Below are 25,666 nucleotides of genomic sequence, written 5' to 3'. Positions count from 1 at the left end.
TGTTTTATTTGCACTGTGTATCAAAAAAGAAAAATTAAAATGAACACTGAAGTTGACAAAGCAATCTTCCCTAATATTTCAGCAATTGAAACCACTGATTTTTCTCATATGTTGCGATCTTGACCCAATTTTCACCAAAATAAAACTGATTACGTACTCCCTCTCCATTGGGGAAGACTAATGTTGTTGAGCACCAAATAGATGGTATTTATTTTTCTTTTTATAGTTCTTTTTTCCAGTCGAATTTCTAGTTCTAGTTTAGTTTCCAATCTTCTTTTAATATAGTTGTATTTCTTTATTTGTGTGACTGTATTATTTAGTTTTATACATACTTCCTGATAAAATAAAAATAAATACATAAATAATAGTAACTGAATGTTATTTAAATTACTGAATATTTTCTGTTTGCAAATTTTGTAAATAAAATAATGTATATCTTCCTTGTGTAGACTCTTTTGTTGTGTGAAAATTACCCAAAATGATTATACCACACACAATGAATATATTCATAATAAAAACACCTCCAAATGTTTGATTTGATAAAGATTTCATGTGGGGTGCCTTTTCCTTTCATTTCTCCTCATTTGGCAAATAAATGTGTGGGTGTTCAGTTAACCTGTTTTCTGCTTTGAGGTGAGCAGGTATGTCGGGGTGGGCTGATCTTACAATGGTTAGAATTGCCACGTCAAAGTGAGAAGGGTTCTGCTGCGATTCTTAGGCTACGTCCACACTAGCCCAGATAGATTTGAAAACGGTGTTTTCGTCTGAAAACGCTCCACGTCCACACTAACGTTTTCAATCATTTTCAAATGGTTGCGCATCCACACTGAAATGGCTGAAAACGCTTACATTCCTGTATTGCGCATGCGTGAAATCTAAGACCATTCAACCAGCGTCATTTCTGTCTGCCTTTTATTTACTTTCTGGCTCTTTGAAACGTCGCGGCAAAATGTCGAGGAAACCACCAAGTGTTTTTTAATGGACTGACAATGAGGTGGAGTTGTTGCTGCGAGTAACACAAAAGTACAAAGTTGCAAAAGCAAGTGAGAATTAAAGAAGTTGAAGAAAAGCTATCTGGAGCATGTAAAAACATATTAATCTTAATTAGAGCTGGCAAAATTGAGAACAAAACAAAACAACTGCTGTACGATGCCGTCCGTAATTTTAGTTGAACTGCTCCATGACTGCATCATATGACTAAATTACGTCAGCGTTTTTGAAAGTCTGCGTTTTCGAGTGTCCACACTGCGACGGGACAGCTCCGTTTTCAAATGTATGTGTTTTCGAGAGCGTTTTTTAAAACACTGCGTTTTCCTTGAGCAAAAACGCCATCTCAGTGTGGACGCAGCCTTAAGATAGCATAGTTTACTGAGGAGTTGTCACTGTCACTTAACACAGCTGTTTCTTTTCAGGGTATGTTCAAAACTGTCTTTAGCATCTTTCCAGTAAGTTTTGCCTGAGATCCTTTGCTGCTTTTATTTAAAAGAGTTAATGCTATAAGAATGTAGAATAGAACAGAACAGACTAGATTAGCCTTTTATTGTGATTGCATGTATACACTGTGTTTGTTAGCAGTCTGAATGGCCGATGGAAAGAAGCTCTTAGTGAGTCTGGAGGTGGGGGACCTGATTGACCTGTGGTGCCAACCACAGGGCAGTGGGTCATGCAGGTGGCGGTTGGGGTCACCTGTGATAGCCCTGGTTTTTGTGACACAGGAAGATCTGGTGATGGTCTCCAGGAGTGGCAGAGGGCAGGAAATTATTTTTTGGGTGGTGCTAATTAACCTCTGTATAGCCTTCCTATTCTCAGTTGTGGCTTCTGTGTACAAAACACCCAGACTGTACAAGAGCATGCTCTGCACTAAGGACCAGTAAAAGGCCAGCAGCAGCTTTGGGTCCAGGTTATTCTTCCTCAAGACATGGACGAGGACAGCCACTGCTGGGCCTGCTTTACCAGAGCGTTGGTGTTGTGGGTCCAGGTGAGATCAGCGGTGATGTTAGAGCTCAGAAACCTGAAGGTAGAGACAAATTCCACAGATTGGGACTGTTGGTGAGGAAGTCTTTGATCCATGAACAGGTGGCAGGGTGATCTGAAGGTGATCTAGTTTGGTGGTGAGGATGTCTGGAATGATGGTGTTGAACGCTGAGCTGTAGTTGATGGCATAGCTCTTCCTGTAGTCCAGATGGCTCGGTGCTCTGAAAGGTGATAGCATGCTCCATGCACAGTTTGCTCCGCAAGCAAACTTGTTTCTGATGTGCTGAGAGACTATCCACTCTGTGAAACGTGTTTCATTTCTAAATTTTAGGAGCATGACATTTCAGATCAGCTGTGGCTGCCTCAGTAGTCTGCTGTTTCTTTATTTTAAACCTCCACAGTAGCACAGAACCACCGATAGTAACAACAAGGACAGCCGCAACAACAGCAGGAACAACCATCAGGACAGTTGGAGTTTCTTCCTCTGGAACAAAATGCATGTTTCCACCTCCATGTTCTCCTTCTGTGATGGGCTGCTCAAACATGCTGTCATGGGTTTCACCTGCACAGAAAACATAAATTTTTAGAGCAGAAACAGTGAGACACCAAAACAAGAATCCAATAAAAGTGTGTGTTCTGCAGGTGAGACTACTGAGAACAACCTCAGTTACTCATCTGGAAAAAAGGATATTTTACAGCTGAAACAGGTAAAACATTTCAAATATACACAGTTAAAATATGTTTTAGCCAAAGTTAAAACCACCATAGTACTTCTAGTATCCATATGTGTGCAGAAGAGCCAACGCGTTCTCACTCCCCACTCTCAAAGCGTAATATTTTACGCTAGCTGACAAATCGTCAACATGTTACGCTTCTGGGCACCCAACACGTCCCTGAATGACGAGATCGGAAAAATTAGGAAGCATGAGCACCATTTGGAATCAATCTACATTTTACTTCAATGCTTTGTAAAACGCTATTTGACGTCATTAAAGTGCTGGTTCAGGTTAGGCATAAGGTTAGGACTGGAACGTGTGTTACCGCAGGACCGTAATTCTACAGGATTTCACCCATAACCCGACATATAGCATAAGAATGCAGAAGGTCACCTTTCGCATTCCTCAGGAACGCCGCAGGGTGTGACAAATCGTCAGGATGTTACGCATCGGGAGTGAGAACAGGCTGGAAGAACACAGAGAAAAATCATGGAAGGAGGACATGCAGAGGGTTGGTGTGACAGAGTAGGATAGTAATGAGACGGAGGCAGATGATTCTCTACTATGAGAAGAAGAATGCTCTGATGGTCTGAATTTACCCTTCAGACTCGCCGTGGAAGAAGTGAGTTGAGTGGGTGAGTGATTTTACCTAAACACACATATTGGTTGTTCATTTACTATATCACACAAGTACAGAAAATTCTAGGTGTTCTTAAAGTGGGCAAGTGGTGCAATTTGCAGGCAGGGGAGAGACTCACCTGTGACTCTGAGGTTGATGAAGTGACTGATCTCAGTGTGAGCTCTTTTACTTCTCACTGCTATGTGACACTCATAAATCCCAGTGTCATTAAAAGTGACGTTCTTCAGGATCAGAGAAACGTCTCCATCCTTCATCTCTGGGTCCCTCAGCTTCACTCGGCCATGAAAAGATGGATGTTGGTAGTTTTCATAGGAGCGTTTGTTCCTGTAGAAGTAGACGTAGCCGTCTGTGTTCAGGTCAGCTCTGCTCCACTTCAGCACTGAGATTCTTTCATCTGTGGTAATCTCACACTGGAGAGTGACATCATCTTCAAGCTGCACCTGAACATCCAGCTGAAGAGCTGAAGGAAAGAAAAGAATCAGTAAGTATGAAGTTTATCTCGCTTAATATAAGTGATACAATATAAGTGATAACTAAAGTGATCTTTTTTTTTAAGTTTGGAAGCATTGCACAGTCTGGGTTTGGGGTGTCTGTCATCTGGACTCCCAGGATGACTATGCCATTGTGTTTTTAGCGATGGCCACAATTGCTGGTGATCAATTTATTGAGTCCCTTTAGAAGCAATTGGGTTCTACTTACTCTCTTAATTGTTATGGCAGCAATTAGAGTGGACTTAGTTTTTCACAACTGTTACTTTAGCTTTTAAGTCCATTGATATACACTCCTAAGCATCCTCCTCTGTCCCACTGACCCTCTGTATGACCTCCTTCACCACATCCTGAACCTCCTCTTCCTCTTTTCCTCCTGTCTGACAGCTCCATCTTCCACCTCCTTTGTCCAATAAGTCAATTTTCTCTCCTCTGCACATCTAAACTTTCTCAAACTTGCCTCTCTGACTTTGTCTCCAAACCTCTGATATATTCATTCTAATCTTGTCAATCCTGGACAGTCCAAATGAAACCTTAGCATCTTCAGTTCAGCCTCCTGCCTTTTCGTGGGACCAGCTCTAAGCCATATATCAAAGCAGGTCTCACAACCATCTTGTAGAACTATCATCTCACTCCTGCTGCTACCCTTCTTTCACAAGTCACCTCTGAAACCCAGCCTGTTCACCGTCCATTACTTTGGTCCGGTCTTTAGAATTTGTCGGTACTCTTTACTTGTAGCTTCACTGTTACACCAGTCTCCCTCTCATTCACATACATGTATTAAATAAAAATTTTCTTGTCAGTCTTTAGTTCTAAAGAATAAAAATATTAACATTTTTTTTCACTCACCTGTTGATTCTGCAATTAGGAAGAAACACAGGACGACCTTAAGAAAAGCCATGTGTGACAACAGAATACACTGAAGTGGCTGCAGATGAAACAAAAAGGGTTTTTTCAGTCAACTGAAACCTTTTATTTAGTTAGAGAGAGGAAGGGGAGGGGTTCAAAGGAAATGGAGTATTATTCTGATAGGAGAAAGAAAGGGAAAGTTAGCGATTGCAAATACTTTGACACACAAACACACTTTCTTACAAGCTTCCCTTCTACACACATGAGAATAAAACTATTAAGCCCCCCTGTGACCTTTGTTCTGTCAAAAACCCCCAACAAAGTGAAAAAAAAGAAACTAGTGCAGTTTTCCAAATCTGACCTGATTCACAAAGTTTGAGTGTAAACTGTGAGTGAAAATACTTTAAAATAAAAATAAATATAAAACTCCCATTTATTTTGTGGTGTCACCAAATTACCTTTACACAATCAAATAAATCTGTCTCTGATTTACATGACAGTGTGGTCCATCTTTTGTAAAGTTTTTACAATGACTGTTGTAAAGTCATTGTAAAAGCTTGACAAGTTTAGTTTCAGAATGACTAACCTGAAAAAAAAAACATCTTTACGGCGCTGAAAGCTAAAATGTCTTTCATGTGAACATGATTACTTCAGATGACACAAATTTACATAATTCAGGAAAAAACAGCTGGGAACAGATGTTAACCACTGGGCATTTCTGCCTTTGCTCACCTCTGACAGTCCCGTTGGGCGGACTGCAGCATTGTCAGCTGGGACCCATCCTTCACTGGTGCTTCAATCTATTAATCCCAGAACATCTCGGGGTGGTGGAGCAGCAGTAGAAATGTCTCCGTACCACTCCTGACCATGCGCAAGGATGACATTGTGATCTCCACAAGGAATTTCAGCTGGCAATTAAGTTTGGCTGCCACCTGCTGATCACCTCCAATCGACAGGAGAGACCATTCCATATTGGAAAGTGACTGTGCCCTTTCTAGACAAGGCCATGAAAGTTGTGTATGTTTTTGCATCATGCAAGTTATTTGGGAACTTTATGTAAACTTATTCCTAAGAGATCATCTTGCCTGACCACTTGTCTAAGATGTTTTAACACACCAATCACCTTTTTCTATTTTACAGTTTTCTGAATTTAAGAGTGTTAAACTCTGAGTCTATTAGAACATTATTTTGACACAGGAATCCCAAGTAGAAAATGATCCTGGTTTCCAAGTGTATGGGAAAAATGTCCATCCCTATGTTAGAAGTAGCTTTGTGCAGCCACCTGATGTGGGCCTTTAACATTTTCCCTTGTTTGTAGAGTGAAATGTGTTTTTTCATCAGTGGAAGCTTCATGTTAATATTTCTGTAATTCTGAAGCTACCTTGGAAACAAAAATAAGGAAAAATAAAAAGCTGAATACTTCAGAAAAATATTTTAAGTCTCTGTATATGAAGGTAAATTTTTTTCCATGGCTCCATTAAATATACTGGTTACTGATCCAAAAAAACAGTCAGTTCAACAGTTACACTGTTTGATTTAAGAAGTGTTTTTTCAAACAATATTTATTTCTATTATTCTTTGCGTTTGTTGCCTTCACTTTTGTTTTGACAGGATCACAACTGACAGGTCTAACAGTCCAAATGGGTAAACGGTGCTCGCAGTTGTTTAGTGTGTGGTTGTAACCACTCTTGCATGCAACACCTCACTCGCTTTTATCACATCGTTAGCGCCAGACATTTAAACGCCCTCATAGTTTAGGACATCTTAGCAGTATATGACACTTATAAATATTTATATGGTAAACTTTAGATGTTAGTGGTGGCTGATGATCAAAGTATCCAATTATTTTACTTGAATCTCTCCCTTCCTAATCGTGTCCCGCCATTATTTTCTTACCATATTATTTTCACCTTCCTTTGTGTCTTCACTTCTGTTTTTCTCCACAGCTGGTGCTAACTGCAGAGAGGTGGTTACTGGGTGTTGCTGGTACTACTTGACGGCAGAACTGCAGCAGCAGCAAATTATAATGTTGTTAATGTGACACATTTTATTTTTACTTTTTGTGTATCAGCTTGTCACCTCCATAGTTTCACTAGTTCTTCTACATTAAACACTGTAGGGGAGGGTGTTGCATTTAGAGATTTCACTACCATACAATGTCAGTATTGAAAAATAAATGAATGGGCTGCTTGACAGCCGGTGTGAAGTGGTCCAACAATTGACCCTTTGGCCCAAAAATGGGTCGTCCCACTGGGAAGATGTCCAGTATGCCAGATTACCAATGCAGCTTAGTGCTGTAAGCTTTAATGTTTAAATGGATCCTGTTCAAAGTTCAGAGCTCTGATTTGCAGCTGTCATCTTAGAAATAAACAGAACACTCAGGTTAACTTGATTTTAATTTTTACCGTTACATTTTTGTTTCTTAATCACCATTTGATCATCGTTTGCAGAATGTCTCTGATTTGACAAAATACCCCTTTATGTGCGCACAGAGCCTAAAGCAGTGAGCCTGGTTTAACATTAAGTTCATTACCACTTAGAGATTCATGTGATAAGTAAGGTATGTGTTAGGTAAGCTGACACAACAAAAGCCCGCCTATGTTGAGCATCCCTTATAGTATAGCCCTCTAAAAACGCACTCACATTTAACCTGTTTGTAGCTTAAGTTATGGATTTGAACCACCAGCTGGTCGTAGGTACAGATAAATGAGAACTAGTGCCATACAAATTTTAGGGTATTACATAAATAAATGGGAACCCACCTTAGTCCCCTGTGGACTGTATGGGTCACTAAAACAGAGATGTTAGTTTAAAACAAGGTGCTCTTCTTCTTTTAACGTGAACACCAGCTTTTCCACCTCTTTAAAAATATTTAATTCTTGTAAGTATATTTTATTTACATTACCCATTTTTATTTTCTGTATATCAAAAAAAAATAATAATAATCTGAACATCTAAAAGCCGAGGTAGAAAAAAAAAGCCTCCTTCCTTAATATTCACCTTTACTCGTTGAATGGAGGAAGAATTTTTCTCACTTATTGTCAACATTTTGTTGGGCACTCATCAAATATGTGTCAGTATTGTCTCTGCAGTATAATAAATATTCATATTTCAAATATTTAGATTCCACAACAGGCACTCCTTCACACTATTTAATGCTTATTTATTATGCAGTGTATTTTCATGTGCAGATAATAGCAGAAAATAAAATCTGGTGCTTATTATACATGTTTTTTTTTTTCAAAGCACCAGTTGACCAGAGGACAGAAACTTCACAGTTCAGTAATGCTAAGTTACACTTGATTTTTACAATGTAAAGAAACGTTGTACTTGACTGTGTCATGACAATTTGCATAGTAATGGTTCATGGCAAACTGAACAATCAGACTCCAAATAAACACACTTATACAGCACAAAAACAAGCAGTTGTCAGAAACACAGGTTTTTTTAATCAAAATGGGCTGAATAATCATAGTTTCAGTTTGTTTTTAAGAATTTTTGTTCTGCGATTATGTGAAGTGTGTATCAAGACGGGGTGTCACGCTCATTTTTTAAACATCCACAAATGGAGAGCAAAAATCAAAAGGAATACATTTAATTAATCTAATAATAATGATAATATAAATAACACCACCACCGCTATATTACTATTTTGAAAATAAATGTTAATAAATGAATACTACTATTACTAATAATAATCATCATCATCATCATAATCTGTCAAGTCTCTTCTGAAAAACAGTGTAAAATTTTATTTTATTCAAATCTGTAAAAATCACAGTAAAAAACAAAAACAAACAAACATCAGCCTACAAATAAAAAAAACAAATATTTATATTATAATATTTTAAAGTCACTGGTTTCTTTACATATGCATTGATATTGCATGTGTGCAGATCACAGACAATCTGATATAAATAAAAAAAATTATAGTTGATTTTCTTTTTTTTCCTCAGTGCTTGAAGTAAAACTTTATTATGTATTCAGCAACATGCAAACACATACATGTAAAGTAATGTCAAATGTAAAGTATTGATGCGTATTGAGAAGCAATTCAGGTCAGTAAGATCTGTTTAGTCTCAGCTCACAACACCTAATAATAAAAACCCCAAACTAAGAGAAAGGGCTCCAAAGATCAGATAAGCCCCTCTGAGCAGCACTTGGTTGAAGTGGGGAGAAAGAACTCCCTTTTAACAGGGATAAACCTCCATCACACCCACACTAAAAAACAAACAAAAACCCCCCCCCACATACTATTACTTGTACTTTTTGGTTAGAAAAAAAAGGTAAACATTTGGCTCATTAGACTTTTAAGAAAACTTGAATTCAATCTAATTTAACAGTAAATGGATGTTAATTCACTGAGCAGTTTCCTACTGTTCTTTTTTTTCTTAATTTTTTTAACTCAATAGATCGGCTCAGCTTACAAAAAACACCACAGTCCCTAAATTTCACAAAAACACACAGACCGAGCAGCAAGTATATCATCACCTCAACATCCTGACGTTTGGCTGCATTGTTTTAACGACCGCACGCACGTCAGGTGGTACTCAATTGTAAACGCAAACGAACAAAACCAAGCAGAGCTGAGCCGAGCAGGTTTTTTTAAGTGGAAAATGGCTATTTGTAGCTGACTTAAGGCCCTGAAGGCCTTAATAAACTCCTGATGTATCCACCATACCACCACCTTTGCAGAGGTGTAGACTTTTACCAGCCTCAGTAGACTTTTTTTCTCCACTTACAGTTTTGAGGTAAATGTTGCTTAGACATCTGCAAACATCTTTTCAGTGTTTCACCTTTGTTTGTTTTTTCGTTTTTTTTTTTTTTTTTTTATCAAAATGTAACACTGCTCAAATAAAAAACTGGGTAGAATGACATCTGACTTCATGTGACGATGTGACACAGAAAGTGAGGTAGATTTGAAGTAATCACACGCAGTGTCTGAAAGGTCATACATCAACTGGATTTGACATTAATGGACAGCAGAGATGATCTTCAGTGTGGTGTACTTGATAAATGTAGTTACTGAAGTGTCGGAGTTTAATCTTTCCTCAACCCTTTACTTTCTGTTTGGGTCAAATTTGACCTTTTCTGACATTTTACAGCAGTCTGAACAACACATCACCCTCACCCTTTAATTTCAATGGGCATCCACTAAAGTCACACACTACTTACAGGATACTTCTTTCTCACTTACAAATCCCTCAGTGCCCTGGTCTCTTAGTACTTGTCTGACCTGCTGCACCCACACACAATCTTGGATGCTATGGATCTTTTTTTTTTTCCTCTCACACCAGCCTCTGTGTTTTTAATGGACAGGGCATTCATTGTGGTTGCCCACACCCTCTGAAATTCCTGCACTTAACAACGCCCCATCGTCCTTTATATATTTCATTGTGTATATACATATATATATATATATATATATATATATATATATATATATATATATATATATATATATATATATATATATATATATATATATATATATGTATATACATATATATAGAGAGAGAGAGAGAGAGAGCGAGAGAGAGAGAGATAACAGTTGTTATTATCATTTTTATTATTATAATTTGGTGCGATTAGCAGCGTCGCCTCACAACAAGAAAGTTCCTGGTTCAAATCCTGGTTGTGGCCTTTTTATATGGATTTTGTTAGTACTCAGACTGCCTCACACAGTCTAAACACACACATGTCAGTTAAGTTAGTAATTCTAAAGCATCCATGTATGTGAAGTAGATAAAATGCTTGAAGTACATAGAATAAAGTACCAGGTAAATGGATAGTTTACTTGCAATTAGAGTGCTTTGAGTAACACTTTGCTTTTTAAATACAAGTACATTACATGCCTATCTGCTTGTGTTTGTACTCTTTGCACCTGCAAGTACAAATACCCACGTTGTAAGAAAATAGAATCCAATGAATTAGAATCTAGTTTTTCTGATCCAACTGAGATTTGAAGACCTTAAGAGGAAACAGGAGGGCTGTAGGGTTATAAATTCATGTGTGGTGTCATTTCCATACATGCAAATGTGTGCAAATCCCACACATACAAGATTTCCTACCACTGCTTTGAATGCACAGACTAGCTTGAAATAAGCAATGTTTGTTCTCTAGGTGTATATATTTAACTAGTATTAATAATTATAAATGTAGTTATGAGGATATTTTTATGATAGATATATGAGGACAGTGTTTAATGGTTTTAGGGGTTACACATTGTCATCTAATAAATAAACAATTTTTGATCTTATCATTTTCGCTTTCAATTAAATATATTTGAATCTTTATGGCTGCTGTTTGTAATCAGCAGGACTTCCTACTGACTCATCCTCAGTGGGAACAGCTACATGCTGCTTCTTAAGGAGCAACACTAACAAACCAGCAGCTGCAGCAACAACAGTGACAACAGCAACGCCAGCAACAATGAGGATAGTCTGTGTTTCAACCTGTTCAACCTCAGTGTTTCCATCAGCGTCTTCTCTTTCCATGATGTGCTTCTCCAACATGTTTTCATGCATTTTACCTGCAGAGCAAAGATTAGCTGTCAGAGAAGAAGCCTTCAGACATGTGAGCTTTAAAGTGTTCAGCAGGTAAAACTAGCAGGAGAACAGCTTCAGTCAGCTACAGTTAAGGAGAAATTAAGTTACATAAAATGTGTTTGGCTGATGACCATTTATAGAAACAGTTTTAGTGTCTATTTTAGCTGCATGCTACAACTTTACACTTTATTTACAATGAAATAGTAAGCAATGCTAGCTCTGTGCATGTTGGTCATCCATTTTCGGTATTAAAGCCACTCACGGGAGAGTGAGCTGCTCAGCATGTTTCACCTGACATTTACACCAACTGTCTTTACTGGCTAAAACCCAAAGGGAGTTTGTGTCTTTAGCTGAACTTGAACTTGCTAAGTGAATATGCTGACCACAACATTATGGATGCACTCCACTTGCTTTGGGTGTGACAAACTCACCTGTGACTGTGAGTTTGATGAAGTGACTGATCTCAGTGTGAACTCTTTTACTTCTCCCAGACTTCCTCACAGCTACGTGACACTCATACATCCCAGCGTCATTAAACGTGACGTTCTTCAGGATGACAGAAACGTCTCCATCCTTCATCTCTGGGTCCCTCAGCTTCACTCGGCCATGAAAAGATGGATGTTGGTAGTTTTCATAGGAGCGTTTGTTCCTGTAGAAGTAGACGTAGCCGTCTGTGTTCAGGTCAGGTCTGCTCCACTTCAGCACTGAGATTATTTCATCTGTGGTAATCTGACACTGGAGAGTGACGTCATCTTCAAGCTTCGCCTTAACATCCTGCTGAAGAGCTGAAGAAAAGAATTATCTTTTTTTTTTTAAATGCAGAATGAATGAAGTTTTTTTAAACAAACAACAGTTGAGAGACAACTCACTGAATAAAGTTTAAAGGGAAAATCTGATCATATCTCAGGGGGGACAATATTTTCTACTTAGGACTCTGTTTAGTGTGCTGCAACTGGGGAGGTCTGAGCAGAATATTGAGCAGCTCGTAGGGCTAGCAAAGCAACACTGGGCAAAGGACTGAAAATAGGGCTGTTCGATATAACGATATATATCGGATGACGATAGAAAAACGTCTATCGTTTCATTTTACGCTATCGTTTGTTTCGTGGTGTCGCAAAATAAACTGTTTACGGCAATATTTTTTCATTATTTTGATGGTCACTGTAGTGGCTACATTAATTTCCTAAAGTTCTCTCTTTCTCTTATGTTTAATACAACCACACTACAGACGGACAAGCGCTTGTTTTTATGCGTTGTCGTTAGCAACAACGACGGTAAAACCACCTCGTGTCCGCTTGTTTATTTTCCACATAAACCTTTCACAATGAAGCTCAAGATCCTGTTGGGACTTTTCAAAATAAACTGAATCACGTGAAAGATGCAGAGTATTTACGGATGAGAAGCAAAAAAGAGCAGTCAGGTGCTAAAAAATAAACCTTAGACTCAAACGTTAGAACAGGCTTTTCCCCGCAGCACGCCGTGTAATAAATACTCACAAAGAAAACGGCGGCCGTTACAACCTATGTCTAAAAATGTATTGTTTCATGCATCAGTTAAAACACTCGACGCCCAGCTGGAAACACTTCACGCAAGTCGAGCTGCCCGACATTCACAGAATTTACAGAAAATGTTACATTTTTGTGATTTATATCGTTATCGGACGATAGATGTCTTAATATCGGGATATGAGATTTTGGTCATATTGCACAGCCCTAACTGAAAATTACTGATAAGTGGTAAATGGGCTACTGTTTTATATTACACATCTTGCACTCTTTATACAACCCTTATTAACCAAGTATACAAGCACTTCTTCTAGGCTTCTACCCAAATACTTTCCATCTAACATTCATACTCCAATGAATGGATCAGAGAATTCAGGATTCAATATCTTGCCCAAGGATACTCTGGGAGGCAGAGTGGAGCAGCCAGGGATCAAACCACTGACCCAACTGACTGACTCAATCTCCTAAGCTACAGCCACACCCAAGAAACTGCAACCCAGAGAATACTGTGTGTTGGGAACTCACAGTGGTCAAGACAAAATTAATGTTGAATTTTCATATAAATCACCTTTATGGTTCCGATCAAAACGAAGCATCTGCAATTATCACATTAACAAACTGATGAGACTACACAATGTAATGGTAATGGCACTAAATCATAGCCATCCTGTTACAACTGATTCATAATTTATTTATAGCAGAGTGGGTGACAATATTGAGGTTAAAAGTCATTAATTTGTAGTAAACTGAAATAAAGACTATTGTCACTTGGAACATTCTGTCTCAGCGTGGTACAGCCCATCTGTTCAACACTGAGAAGTCACCAATTTATAGTTGACTGGGAGATGAATTAAGAAATGCTCTTTTTTTTTCCTGTCTTCCTCCTCTCACTCAACTGGTCGCTGAATATGGCCGCCCCTCCCGAGCTAGTTTCTGCTGGATGTTTTTTCCTGTTAAATGGAAGTTTTTCGTTCCCACTGTCACCTAAATGCCTATGAAATCTGCCATCAGTAGGAGGAATGCTTCTACAGACCCCTTTAAATCAGTAGGATCACTTTATCAGTGTTCAGATCATTACTGAAAAAAGTCTGTGTTACTTTTCTTGCATTAATTTCACATGGCTTAGAAAAATGACCTGAAAAATATTATCCATATAAACCTGAGGTTATCATTCCACACTCAGGTTACCAACTCTTTACCAATAACCTTTAAAAATAAATTAAATGAAACTCACCTCACTTTAAGTTAGTTTAAGTTTTTGGTTTAAAGAAATTAAGAAAAAAAAGTCTGTTGGACTTACCTGCAGATAAAGATATTAATGACAAAAACAGGAGAAATCTGACAGTAGCCATCTATGACAGGCAAGAGGAGAGACTGACCTGAACAGAAAAAAGAAAGCTTAAAGTCCATAGTTTCATTTACAACCGTTTCTCGGTAAGGGATGCGTCATGTGATTCTAAAGAAATGCAAGTAAAACAGAAACACACTCACTTCAAAAAAATGCAGGATATTTAAACATTTGGGAAATAAGATAAAAAAAAAAAAAACCTTCAACAAATTAACAGAAAATCCAACTAGACTCTGCGTTCGAGTCGTTTTTATAAACAGCATAACATACAGCACACTGCAACGACATTACATGAACCCAGGTAGTACATGGATGTCAACGACTAGAATCCACATGAAGAGGATAATAAAGATCACAAATGTGATGAGTTCACGGTTGCCCTGGTGGTTTCCAGTGGAAGAGCCGGTCCCGAAGATATTATCTGCTTTTTTTCTACCCACTAACAAAGTCAAAGTATGTGTTAGAGTATGTATTTAATGCAAAATGAGAATAATACCAGCAGTAGCCCACTGACTCTCGATTTATCAGTAAACAGTGTTAGCGGTGCAGTATAGACGCAGCGGTGTGAAAAAAATAAATAAAAAAGATCTTTTAATTGCTGCATTTCAGCAGTGTTTCAGTTCAGGATCGATTAACAGTAAAGGAAACTGAATGTTGACCCAGTTCTTCAAAGCTTCGGTTGAATCAGATTAGAAACAAAAAGCACTGCCCTTTCTTAGAAACCATCGTCTCATTTCTGATTTAATTTTGTAATTATTCATAGTTTAATCTGCCAATAAAGCAAATATCATGCTCAAACAGTCGGGATATGTAATCCTTCTTAACAGAAACCACTGATGCGGATCTCAAGTATGTACGGTATGAAGTTAGGTCAAGGTATGTAAGCATCTAAGATATGTTAACCGTTCAGAGTTTCAGAGAGCGCAAACTGTGCGTCACTCCGGACCGTGGTTGTATCCGGCTACTGAGGCAGAAAGCATATAAATGCCTTTATGTTTGGTCCTGATGCATCCAGGTCTGGAACTGTAGCTGCTAGAATGCGGTTGGCAAAAGTGTTCAGTAACACTTGTTGGATAATTCCCACCGATAACGTTCAATCAGTAAAGTCATGCAGTCCAGGTTTCCCTGATTCTTGATCAGGGTCAGACCTGAACGCACTGAGCAGTAGAACCTAATTAAAGTTCCAGCTCCTATTTATTTATATCTGAAATAAACGAGCGCACCGAGTGTTCACAGCTGCTGCTGGTCTCATGTATGATTTATATGTAAGCTGTCCTCTGTAATGTCTCACTCTAAAGCAGGCGGTGCTCAAGCAGAATGTTACTGGCGGAGAAAGCGGAAAACAAAACGCCCACTTCTCATGTGAGTGCGCACAAAAATACAGTTTTTCAATCCTCACAGCGTCTCTAACTGAACTTTTGGATTTTATGGAGCCAGCAAACAAAGAAAACACATATTCACATACTCCAAACTCCGTGTCAGAAACTGTTTATGTGCAGTGAGTTCACGTGGTCACTTAAAGACGCGTTTACATGATAAATATGAAGAAAGCTCCCGTGTGACATTGCTGGAGTCTAACCGACTGAACACTCACTTGCAGATACAGACGATGAGTCCAGCAGAGACGCTCAGACGTCCCAGCAGTCATTTCCGCCCCACTGTTCTGCTGACCCGACTCCTCAGAGTTCGCTGAATATCCAAAGAATAGTAAGATTCCCCGAGAACAGAACGTCCCAGTTTAATCCTAACGAGGTTAAAGTTCAGTGTGAAAATGAAGCAGTGTCCGAGTGTGATGACAGGTGCGTTTGTTCTTAGCATCGCGCTCTGACAACTGTTTGTGTCTTGAAAAGGAACAAAAACAGTCTGAGGTTGGGATCGGAAACACGTGCGTAATAACGATGAGGCTCAAGTTACTGAAATAAACATCCGGCAGGCTCCGTGCTTCGAAAAGATTCAGTTTTAAATGGATCTTCTGTAACTGTGACCACTCACAGCATTTCTATTTCATCTCCCCTGCATCAGTCTGAGGCCACGCCCACACACTCGCGCAGGTTTGAGCTGTGGCTCTTAGCCGGTGTAAGTTTACATAAATCAGTCAATAACCGATCACATCATCAGGACTCCATCAGCCTCTCAGACTCATCTTCATCTGTGCTTGAATCTCATAATCACACCTCTGCCGCACGTGAACGTGTTCTCTTCTTCACCTGTCTCTGATTCTCTGCTGTCCTGAAGTAACATGTTGATCACATATGATCTCGTGAAGGTAACCTTTAGTGTAGCAAGTACAGGGACTTGCTACACAATAAAAGCCTCGGTAAGACATGCAATGGAACTTCTTGCAAAAAAGCGTTTAATCTGTTACAGATACCGGAAGTGCTGTAACTGTACATATTTGTTGGATATAGCTTGTAGTTACATTCAACTGCTCAAAAATAAAACTGAATTATCTCCAAAAGTTGATTCTGTTCATCTGGACGTAGCGTTTTGTGGGAGAAACGTTTCGTCACTCATCCAAGTGACTTCTTCAGTCTCAGCTGACTGCAGGTTTCCCCAATCTTATAAACAGTACATTTGCATAATGACTGAAACCAGCCCACTGAAGGAACAATGGGCTGGGAGGTCAGTTCCTTCATCATCATTATGCAAAACTGAATTATATGAAGTTAGTATTCAGTCTCCGCTGATGTTTATCCACTTAGCATTTTTTGTTTTTGAATCTAATGCCACATCACCAATATGCAAACCACGGACTGGATCTGCACCCAGATCTATTACCGATCACTCTGTGGACCTTTTCTCATATTTATGGTTCTTATTCCCACACTGTAAAATGTAATTCTAGATGTTTGTTATTTCAACATATTATTCTATATCAGTTTGACGATAGATGACTGAAGTTGTTGTTATAACATAGAATTACAAGTTAAAAACGTCCCAATTACACCAAAAAAAGCTAACTTGAAAACTCATGTCCAGCTAAATCAGCAACTTATGTGAACTTGACAATGTGGGTAAGTTGAGCACAGCAGGATTCAAAACTGCCTCACGTGACTGCTACCGAGGTGCATCATGGGGAATTGGCGGTTAACGACATGCTCACTTTACTTGGACGTTTTCTAATCGTCTTCTTTGGAATATGCTTTCAAGGTGAGTAACATTGGTTATAACTATAAGGAAAAGAGCTACAAAAGTTGGAACATGTTTTGAATCTATGGCATGATGTGTGTTTTCTCTTTACCGAAATGTTTGCTTTAGCTAATGTAACTTTAGCCGACAAGGTCCAGCTTGTATGTCATGACCAAACTTGACCTAATAAACTGACATATGGCCTTTTTATGGGTTTAATGTGGCACTGACCAAATCACAAGTATTGTGCCGCTAGCTTTAAGGTTGTGCACTCAACCACTGTTGCGATATTAGCAAGCTAACTCAGCTAATTAATAAAGCTTATTTCATATTGTCTCTGTACTTGTAAATTTCTTTCAAGTTCACAGGCTGTTGTATTTTGGTGGAAGTTCATTTTGGCAATATTTCCAATAACTGACTGGGTTCAAAAGAACTTTTGGCAGGACTCCGATGCTTGTTGTCATCTGTTTACCCCTATGTAATCACTTAAGCTGTTATTAACTGCTGCATGCTAAGCTGCAAGAGTGCACTGAGGACTGAGACAAAATATGGTCTACAAACCAGCATTATATTAGTTTTATCAGATAGTCCTCCAGTGTGTTTATTTTTTGCTTTAATTCTATTGTGCAGTTATTTGTTACCCTGAAATGCTTTATGCTTAACAACAGTTCACTATTTTGACTTATTTTTGAACTCTTGTGATCAGTATGACTAGGTTGTGTGAGTTTCCATACTAAAAGAGCTGTAGTGATAAAATAATTGGCATCAGAGACACTGATTTTGGCATGGTATACTGCAGAAGTTTTTTTTTTTTTGCATAATTTACCTTTTAATTAAACTGCATTCTCTGTATTGTAACAAAACTAACATTGTTTATATGTCAGAAAATTAGCAAACATGAATAAATGGCGAAAACAATATAATTATAACATATATTTTTATTTTACTTATTTTAGGTCTGTGAAGCCAAACTTGATGCTGGGGATTTATTTTTGTCAGTGGAGTCAAATGGTAAGTTACAATTTGTGCATTTTGTCATACTGGAAACACCACAGATTATATTGTAACTTAATAGCTCTGTAGAACAAATGATATAAAGATTGTAGTGTCAGGGTACTTCTTAAGAAGTAATATGGCACTATTGATGATCACATGCAGGTGGCATAAACTAAATATTCAGACGTGTTACCAACAAATGATTCATTAACAAAAGCAATGGAGCAGACTGTTTAGGTTCTTGTGGTTGTAATAACATCCATAACTGCAAGTTTGTCATTAATTTATTTTCACAGGTCTAGATGATCACATCTGTCTTTGTCATTTAAATGAGGTGGACTTGCAAACTTTGCACTCTTTTGGGTAAATTGCTGTCCACTACATATACACAGAATGTGCACAGTATTTCAGATCTAAAAGGGAGTATGTAATGGACTTGCTGGCTTTAATGTAAAAAGCCTGTTGTGTAACTTTAATGAGGCAGTTGGACTAAAACAGTATTGCTCATCAAGGTAAACATCTGAGGAATAAGGAAACTGTTACTTGTCCTTTTAGTGTTCTTTTAATCGCATGTTTATTAAAGTTTTACATCACATAAGTCATTTTCACAATCATTCTACTTTAAAAGATTTCAAGACAGAGCTTATTGTTCTCTGAACTTCCTTGTTTGCTGAACGGCAGGTAAAGTGCATCTTTTGTTTGTTTGCTTTTGTGTGTTTGTGTTTTCTCTAATGGGCCTCAGATGACTGTTTGCTTAAATTTGGGTCTCAAAGAATCTTTTTTTTATTCTGTCTGTACTCTCCACCCCTCTTCTTCTATTGCTCAGGTTGAAGCAGAATTTGCCCGTCTTACATCTGTTGACCTGAAAGGGTTCCTTTTGCTGTGCTTGACCATTGTGGAGAGGTTCGTGGAGCTGTACAAAATCAAGAGCAGCATAGGAGGGCTAACTAGGCTCATAAGATGCTTCAATGATGATGTAAGTGTTCAACTGCGAAATCTAATCCTTTGTTTAAGTTTTAGGTTATCCAGTTCAACTGATGAACTCATTGAAAGAAAGCTGATAAGTAAAGTCTGTCATCATATTTCACAACTGGACATTTAGTGTGGTAACTTTTACAGAATCTATGTATATTGGTGGTAGGTTGGATATCATATTCTACTTGAACATCCTGATAAGCCTGATTCAAAATCTCCAATGATAATCATATATTGATGGAATTATGTATCAAAAAGCTGTGAATTTGGAGCTGTCTACATGCTTCATAAACACTGTTTAAAAAGTGTTTTGTTTTCTTTTTGACTTCTTTGACCAGAGCCCTACACAAAGGAAGAGGACAGAGGACCTCATTTTCTAAAGGAAGATCCCTCACACACTTTCAAGACTGTGAAGGTTAGCATTGTTTCTTTTAGTAAATTTAATAATGACAGCACCACAGTGGATTTTAAATTAAAAAGTACATGTGTACTTTTTCCTCACCAAATGTATTATTACAAGATCTTTGACACTGGATTTGGCCTGGGTTTCAGAGAAACTAACTGGCAAGCTAGCATTGATATTATTAGTGTCTTGTGTTTATTCATGTCTTCACCAGGGTCTTTGACATTTCGCTGCTGTACTGTTCACTTCAGCTTTACGTTTGATTTCTCACATTGTATATTGTAATGGCAGAGATATTAGGATATTTAAGGGGCTGCAGTGGCTGCTACAGCTATGGGGGCAATACTTTGGTGAAATGTCCTGGACCCTGGAAAGAGACTGTGTAGACTGGGTAAGCAATTAAAGGTTACTGGCCGAGAGTCATTGGGCAGCTGGGTAAAGGTGGATGTTGATATTCAGTGCCAATTATGCAACCTGTTCAGCCATGTCTATATGCTCTTTTTCATGCTGTTAATATAGGGGAAAAATAAACTTTAATCAATAAACTGATTAAAGAAGCATTGTCTATGGAGCCACAATCTGATCCTGTAGTGTAGCTGCAGTTTGCACATTTCATGTATTCTCAGCCAGATTTGGTTTAGAGCACAGCCAATATTTAGCATAAGTAGATTTAAATTCACACACTGGTGATGGCAAGCTACATTGTAGCCACAGCCGCCCTGGGGCGCACTGACAGAGGCGAGGCTGCGGACACTGGCACCACGGGCCCTCTGACCACCACCAGTAGGCAACAGGTGAAGTGTCTTGCCCAAGGACACAACGACTGAAACTGTCAGAGCCGGGCTCGAACCGCAACCTTCCAATTATAAGACGAACTGTCAACTCTTCAGCCACGATTCAGTCATCCACCATGTGTGTGAATGACTGAATGTGTAAGCGCTTTGGAGTCCTTAGGGGACTAGTAAAGCGCTATACAAATACAGGCCATTTACCATTTAAATTGAAAATTTTGTTTGAATTCTGCAATTGAAGACATGCTCAGTTATTTATGAACATGGTCTTTGTTTAAAGCAAGAAATGGATTTGTAACATGGGGTGCATATCTCATTCTGAAAAACTTTAACAACTAATAAGTGTTACCCAAAGCCAATCACCATCATCCAAAGCATCAGTATGGCTCTTCTTTGGAAAGACATGAATTGTTAAGCACAAGGGATATTGTGTAATTGTAATTGTGTAATTTTTTTTTTTTTTGTCTTTGAACCCTTTTATAGCCGACAGGTATTGAAGACACGTTTTCTAAGAGGACGAAAGTTGGCATTGCGATGGTGAAAGAAGAAGACATCATCGATGTGTTGGTTGTCCTTGAGGCGGCAGTAATCCTGTCTAATCTGAGGGATGTCTCAAGTGCCATTTCCATGCTGATGGGCCTTCTTTTGCCCTCAACATACACTATCCAAAGGAACTTAAGGACATCTTTGAAGTCATTCAGAACATCCTAATGAACATTGGTGGAAGGCAGTGCATCTCACTAGTGCATGGTCTAAGAAACAGACTCTTGCAGAAAGCCATGCAGAACTGTAATTGTATGCTCCTTAGTGTTAAGGACAGTTTTATTTTACTGTTTGTGTTTTTTTATTCTTGCAAGTTCTCATTCTCACTTTTGTATGTCACTAAATGACTACACTTTACATTCCAGATTAGACAATTGCTCATTTGTTCATGGTTTAAGAAACTTATGTGAACAACAATATGCTGGACTTTGCAGATGCTTATCTCATGCAAGTCAGTAGTTTTTCCTTTGTTTTGCAATTGAGCAGACTCAAACTGATGTTTCTGAAATATTCATATTATCAAATGTTTCAGAAGCATGCACTCATTTTCAGAGATATTGGTTCTGTGGAATTTGTTGCAGTTGTAAACGAAGACAAATACAAGAGTTTGATGTCTTAGTTGTTATAAACTGATCTTTACTGTCACTTATCAAAGGTTTTGTACTATTTTAATATTTCAACTTTTATGCTAACAGGTGTGACTGAGCACAATGAAGTTTAAAATTTTGTAAATGTAAAGAATAACTTTTCTAAAATAGCAAGTGTTCCGTTGATACATTACATTAATGCAGACTTTATGTTGTTACTTCACAAGAATCACTACTGCTCCTAGAGTATTGGTCAGAATTTAATCTTCACCCAAACTGGGCTCAAGACCAAGTTCAAATTTATTGTTTCACAGGAGCAACCTTTGAGTTTTGATGGATTGTGAGCCTGATGAGCTACGTCACTGATTTTTCTGTTTCTCAGATGACTAAGATGGCACAATAAATGGTGAATGTTGGGTGCTCATGAGTAATTGTCTTGTCATGTTCTTAAAACAAACTTTCTGTATGAAATGATCAGATAGACTTTAATGGAATCTGTGGGGTTTTTTTTTTTTTCTGTAAACAACAGAAAATTAATTTAAAGGAATGTAGGTATTTAAACCTGAGATCTAAGATAAACCTAACAGGTAGTTTTGCTGAAATGGATGTTAGAAAGCTAAAAAAAACAAAACAAAACTTAAGATGTTTAATACACATTTTTCTTTACATCCAGTCAATCAACTCTGATAATTAAAATGAAACTGATTTACAAGTTCACTCAGCTACCTTAAGGAGCTCAGTTAATTAATAAACTTAAATCAACTTAGCTAACAGATTATGTTAGTTAAGCTAAAATAGATTCCTAAGTTAAAAGAACTACTAAAGCATTTGAATTAACTAAAAAACCCAAGTCAACTGAACTAGGACAAGAGTTTAAACAATAGATTATTTTAATTTAGCTGAAAGGGTTTTCCCAAGTAAAAATGACAATTAAAGGAGTTGAACTGACTAACAAATCTCAGTCAACTAAACTAAGACGAAAGTTTAGACAACATGTGATTTTTCATTAAGATAACAATTGGTTGTGTTATAAGAACAAACTCTATTTCTTGACTTAACTTAAAATTTTAAGGCAGCCCTGTACCTCATATTTTTAAGTTGAAACAACAAGTTATATTTTACAGTGCATATATTTTAATCTGGCCAAAAACACAGATCACTCGCATGCATTATAAGTCATGCTGCTCACCCAATCAAATTATTTACACAGAGCACGTAAGAACAGAAACTGCGAAAGTTCAAAGAAGGCAGGGAAACAAAGGGCTGAAGCTCAGATGTTCACTATGGGAAATGTAGTTAAAGAAGAAAAGGAGAAACTCAAACTACACATTTTAAAAGCTCAGTTGTTTTCATTAATAAAAAATGTTTGCTATTTAACTCAGCAACTTGAAATGTATCCTGAGTTAAAGTCTTTTCAGCTTCAAGGCCAGCGGCACATCTTCAGAAATCATTTTATCATTAAAACTGTGCCTTTTTAATCCTGAGGTCTGGATCATCATTGGTGATGACTTCTGACACAGAATCAGTCATTTCTGTTTCATGGAAAATCTCCTTTACTTCATTATTGCTTTTTTTTGTAAGATCCAAACAAAGTCTAAACCTATTTTTAGCATAAAAAAAAACAGTTTTAAAGGTTAATGTTATCTAGACAAATGGCTTCTCTGCAGACAACTTGTTGAGTGCTTTTTTCTTTTTTTCTTTTTTTCCCCCTCTAAGTACTGTAAAATTGCTCAACTGAAACAGAGAATTTCTTTTAGTTTGGATTACTTGAAAAATGTACTAAAATGAATTGATGTTGCAAGAATGTAAATATCAGTGTTTAAAGTTTCTTTAAAAAAAAGAAACTTTAACATTTCAGACCAGTAGCTTCCTGATTAGGATGCACAGCTAGTTTTTTGCTTCTTATGATTTTAAGGAGCAGCACAAACAAAAGAAATGCAGGAAGAACAATGATGGCGATGATGATGGCAGTCACTCCAGCAAACATAAGGACAGGCGGATTTCCAGCCTGTTGCATGTCATACATGTTTCCACTTCCATCTTCTCTCTCCACGATGTGTCTCTCCAGCATATTTTCATGCGTTTCACCTGCAGAAGAAAAATCAGCTGTCAGAGAAGAAGCCTTCACACACCGAAGAAGCAGTGAACCAACAGCTGTGTGTGTGTGTGTGTGTGTGTGTGTGTGTATGTGTGTGTGTGTGTGTGTGTGCAGGTAAAAGTTCATAAAAAGCAGTTTGAGAAAGGTTTAGTAAAGTGTGGAAACATTTAAATGAGATTTTTAAGTTAGATAAATTCTTGGCTGCTGACGGTCCACAGACACACTGTTAGCCTCTGTGTTGGCAGGATGCTACGACTTCATATTTCATACTCAAACTAGAAGTGAGCAGTGGGACTGTGGATGAATTTAAACTTATTCATTATGTATATTTTAACGTGATAAGTGGAGAACATTTTAACTGACTTGTAAATGAAACAATGTCATTTTTTGTGGGTGACAAACTCACCTGTGACTGTGACGTTGATGAAGTGACTGATCTCAGTGTGAACTCTTTTACTTCTCACAGGGTTCCTTACGGCTACGTGACACTCATAAATCCCAGTGTCATTAAATGTGACGTTCTTCAGGATCACAGAAACGTCTCCATCCTTCATCTCCGGGTCCCTCAGCTTCACTCGGCCATGAAAAGATGAATGTTGGTAGTTTTCATAGGAGCGTTTGTTCCTGTAGAAGTAGACGTAGCCGTCTGTGTTCAGGTCAGGTCTGCTCCACTTCAGCACTGAGATTCTTTCATCTGTGATAATCTGACACTGGAGAGTGACGTCAGCTCCAAGCTTCACCTGCAAACCCAGCTGTAGCGCTGAAGACAAAAATCATCAGTTTTTATCTCCGCTTAATGCGTCTATGTTTATTATTATTATTTTATTTTTATCTCTGTTTAATGCATGTAACTGATGTTAAAACTGCACATTTGACATTTGCATCTGCTGTGCTGATCCCTAAAGGGAGCAGCCAAAAGAAGAAGTGTGATAGAAATTTAAAAATGTTATCTTGAGGTGCATTAACTCCTTCAAACCAGCAAGATATACACAAACACTTTGATGAATCAATGATTATTATAACCACGGTCACCATATCAGGCTTCCAGTATATGGCAAAATAATTTAATGATATTAAAGTCTAATATAGTTAAAAAAAAATTGTCATCAGTCAGCTTGATTTTTTGTTTATTGTTGGTAAATAAATTACACTCAAATTAAGAGTGAAGGGGAGTGAAGAGAGAGTCTGCATCTGTAAGATAACATGTACACAAATAAGGAAGTGAAAGTGAAAGCTACAGACGCTGCTGGGACAGCTGATAATGTATGAAGCGAATGTGACAAAGATATAAATGAATATTTGAACTAATTAAGAGAAAAAGACGTGTGACAAATTAACATGCTTATTATTGTGCGATCTACTGTACAATATAAAGCGCCTTGAGGCAACTTTTGTTGTGATTTGGCGCTATATAAATAAAATTCAATTAAATTCAATTGAATTTAATCAGTCAGTTCATGTGATCATACACAATGAACATTACTGGAAATTATAGGATTTCTTACTGTCTGTTGGAGGCAAACATCCTCCAGCCAACACTTAAACCTTTACAAACAAAACCATTAACTGGGCACTAATTAACTTCTCATGTGGATTAAATGGAGCTCAGCTAGCATAAACATTGTTCACTTTACTCATGAGTTTTTGGTTTGAGAAGAAATTTTAAAAATGTAAGTTCGTTTGACTAACCTGCAGAAACAGATGCTAGAGGCAAAAACAGGAGCAATCTTACAGCAGCCATCTGTGAGCGGAGGGTGGAGAGAGGAGTAGCAGCAGCCTGATAGTGAGACAGACAGGAAAGCCTACATCAACACCAAGCCTTTTATATAGCGGTGGACTGGTCCTAATCTTATCTCAGAAACTGCAGCTGCCACAACACGAATTAGAAATGTTCATTTAACATTTTAGGATATGTATAACCAATCATTTTAACCTTAGAACACTATCACTGGGGCATTTTCACCCGAGCAAATATATTCACACGATTTTCAATATGTTCCATTTGTCTGAGTGTCATGGGTCCTTGGGTAGCTTCAGCACTGTCTTTGACGTCTTTGAAGGCTGTTTCCCCAAAGC

The 25,666-nt window shown here is 37.9% G+C and overlaps 3 protein-coding genes across 7 annotated transcripts; all 3 read right to left on the bottom strand.

The window, feature by feature from the left end:
- Positions 1 to 1,522: 1,522 nt before the first annotated feature.
- LOC120438904 (butyrophilin-like protein 3) lies at positions 1,523 to 4,758 on the bottom strand. The gene is made up of 3 exons (XM_039609482.1): positions 4,668 to 4,758; positions 3,449 to 3,790; positions 1,523 to 2,536 (listed from the first exon to the last, which is right to left on the bottom strand). Exons 1-3 carry the CDS (start codon positions 4,717 to 4,719, stop codon positions 2,295 to 2,297), a joined length of 636 nt encoding a protein of 211 aa, XP_039465416.1. The 5' UTR covers positions 4,720 to 4,758; the 3' UTR covers positions 1,523 to 2,294.
- Positions 4,759 to 7,809: 3,051 nt separating this feature from the next.
- Positions 7,810 to 16,313, bottom strand: LOC120436037. Of its 5 annotated transcripts, none has more exons than XM_039606332.1 (4): positions 15,663 to 16,313; positions 14,100 to 14,176; positions 11,647 to 12,000; positions 7,810 to 11,199 (listed from the first exon to the last, which is right to left on the bottom strand). In XM_039606332.1, the coding sequence occupies exons 2-4, from the start codon at positions 14,128 to 14,130 to the stop codon at positions 10,961 to 10,963; spliced, it is 624 nt and encodes a 207-aa protein (XP_039462266.1). In that variant the 5' UTR covers positions 14,131 to 14,176; positions 15,663 to 16,313; the 3' UTR covers positions 7,810 to 10,960. The 5 variants fall into 5 exon arrangements, 3 of the variants coding, with proteins under 3 accessions (XP_039462266.1, XP_039462261.1, XP_039462254.1); XM_039606327.1 differs by having other exon boundaries at positions 14,021 to 14,176; positions 15,663 to 16,312; XM_039606320.1 differs by lacking the exon at positions 14,100 to 14,176 and adding an exon at positions 14,021 to 14,099 and having other exon boundaries at positions 15,663 to 16,312.
- A 6,439-nt stretch (positions 16,314 to 22,752) lies between these two features.
- Positions 22,753 to 25,417, bottom strand: LOC116319555. The gene is made up of 3 exons (XM_031739296.2): positions 25,280 to 25,417; positions 23,997 to 24,350; positions 22,753 to 23,580 (listed from the first exon to the last, which is right to left on the bottom strand). Exons 1-3 carry the CDS (start codon positions 25,329 to 25,331, stop codon positions 23,339 to 23,341), a joined length of 648 nt encoding a protein of 215 aa, XP_031595156.2. The 5' UTR covers positions 25,332 to 25,417; the 3' UTR covers positions 22,753 to 23,338.
- Positions 25,418 to 25,666: the final 249 nt, after the last annotated feature.

Source organism: Oreochromis aureus, linkage group 3 (assembly GCF_013358895.1).
Source record: "Oreochromis aureus strain Israel breed Guangdong linkage group 3, ZZ_aureus, whole genome shotgun sequence".
Lineage (NCBI taxonomy): Eukaryota > Metazoa > Chordata > Actinopteri > Cichliformes > Cichlidae > Oreochromis > Oreochromis aureus.
This window is presented reverse-complemented; position numbering and strand designations above follow the sequence as displayed.

Excerpts from the sequence above, each read along its gene's own strand:
- LOC120438904 (XM_039609482.1), bottom strand. The coding sequence starts at position 4,719 with ATGGCTTTTCTTAAGGTCGTCCTGTGTTTCTTCCTAATTGCAGAATCA. Across the intron at positions 3,791-4,667 it reads CCTAATTGCAGAATCAACAG|CTCTTCAGCTGGATGTTCAG; the intron begins GTGAGTGAAAAA and ends TCTTTCCTTCAG. Across the intron at positions 2,537-3,448 it reads CATCAACCTCAGAGTCACAG|GTGAAACCCATGACAGCATG; the intron begins GTGAGTCTCTCC and ends TTTTCTGTGCAG.
- LOC120436037 (XM_039606327.1), bottom strand. The coding sequence starts at position 14,072 with ATGGCTACTGTCAGATTTCTCCTGTTTTTGTCATTAATATCTTTATCT. Across the intron at positions 12,001-14,020 it reads ATTAATATCTTTATCTGCAG|CTCTTCAGCAGGATGTTAAG; the intron begins GTAAGTCCAACA and ends TCTTTTCTTCAG. Across the intron at positions 11,200-11,646 it reads CATCAAACTCACAGTCACAG|GTAAAATGCATGAAAACATG; the intron begins GTGAGTTTGTCA and ends TTTGCTCTGCAG.
- LOC116319555 (XM_031739296.2), bottom strand. The coding sequence starts at position 25,331 with ATGGCTGCTGTAAGATTGCTCCTGTTTTTGCCTCTAGCATCTGTTTCT. Across the intron at positions 24,351-25,279 it reads TCTAGCATCTGTTTCTGCAG|CGCTACAGCTGGGTTTGCAG; the intron begins GTTAGTCAAACG and ends TTTTGTCTTCAG. Across the intron at positions 23,581-23,996 it reads CATCAACGTCACAGTCACAG|GTGAAACGCATGAAAATATG; the intron begins GTGAGTTTGTCA and ends TTTCTTCTGCAG.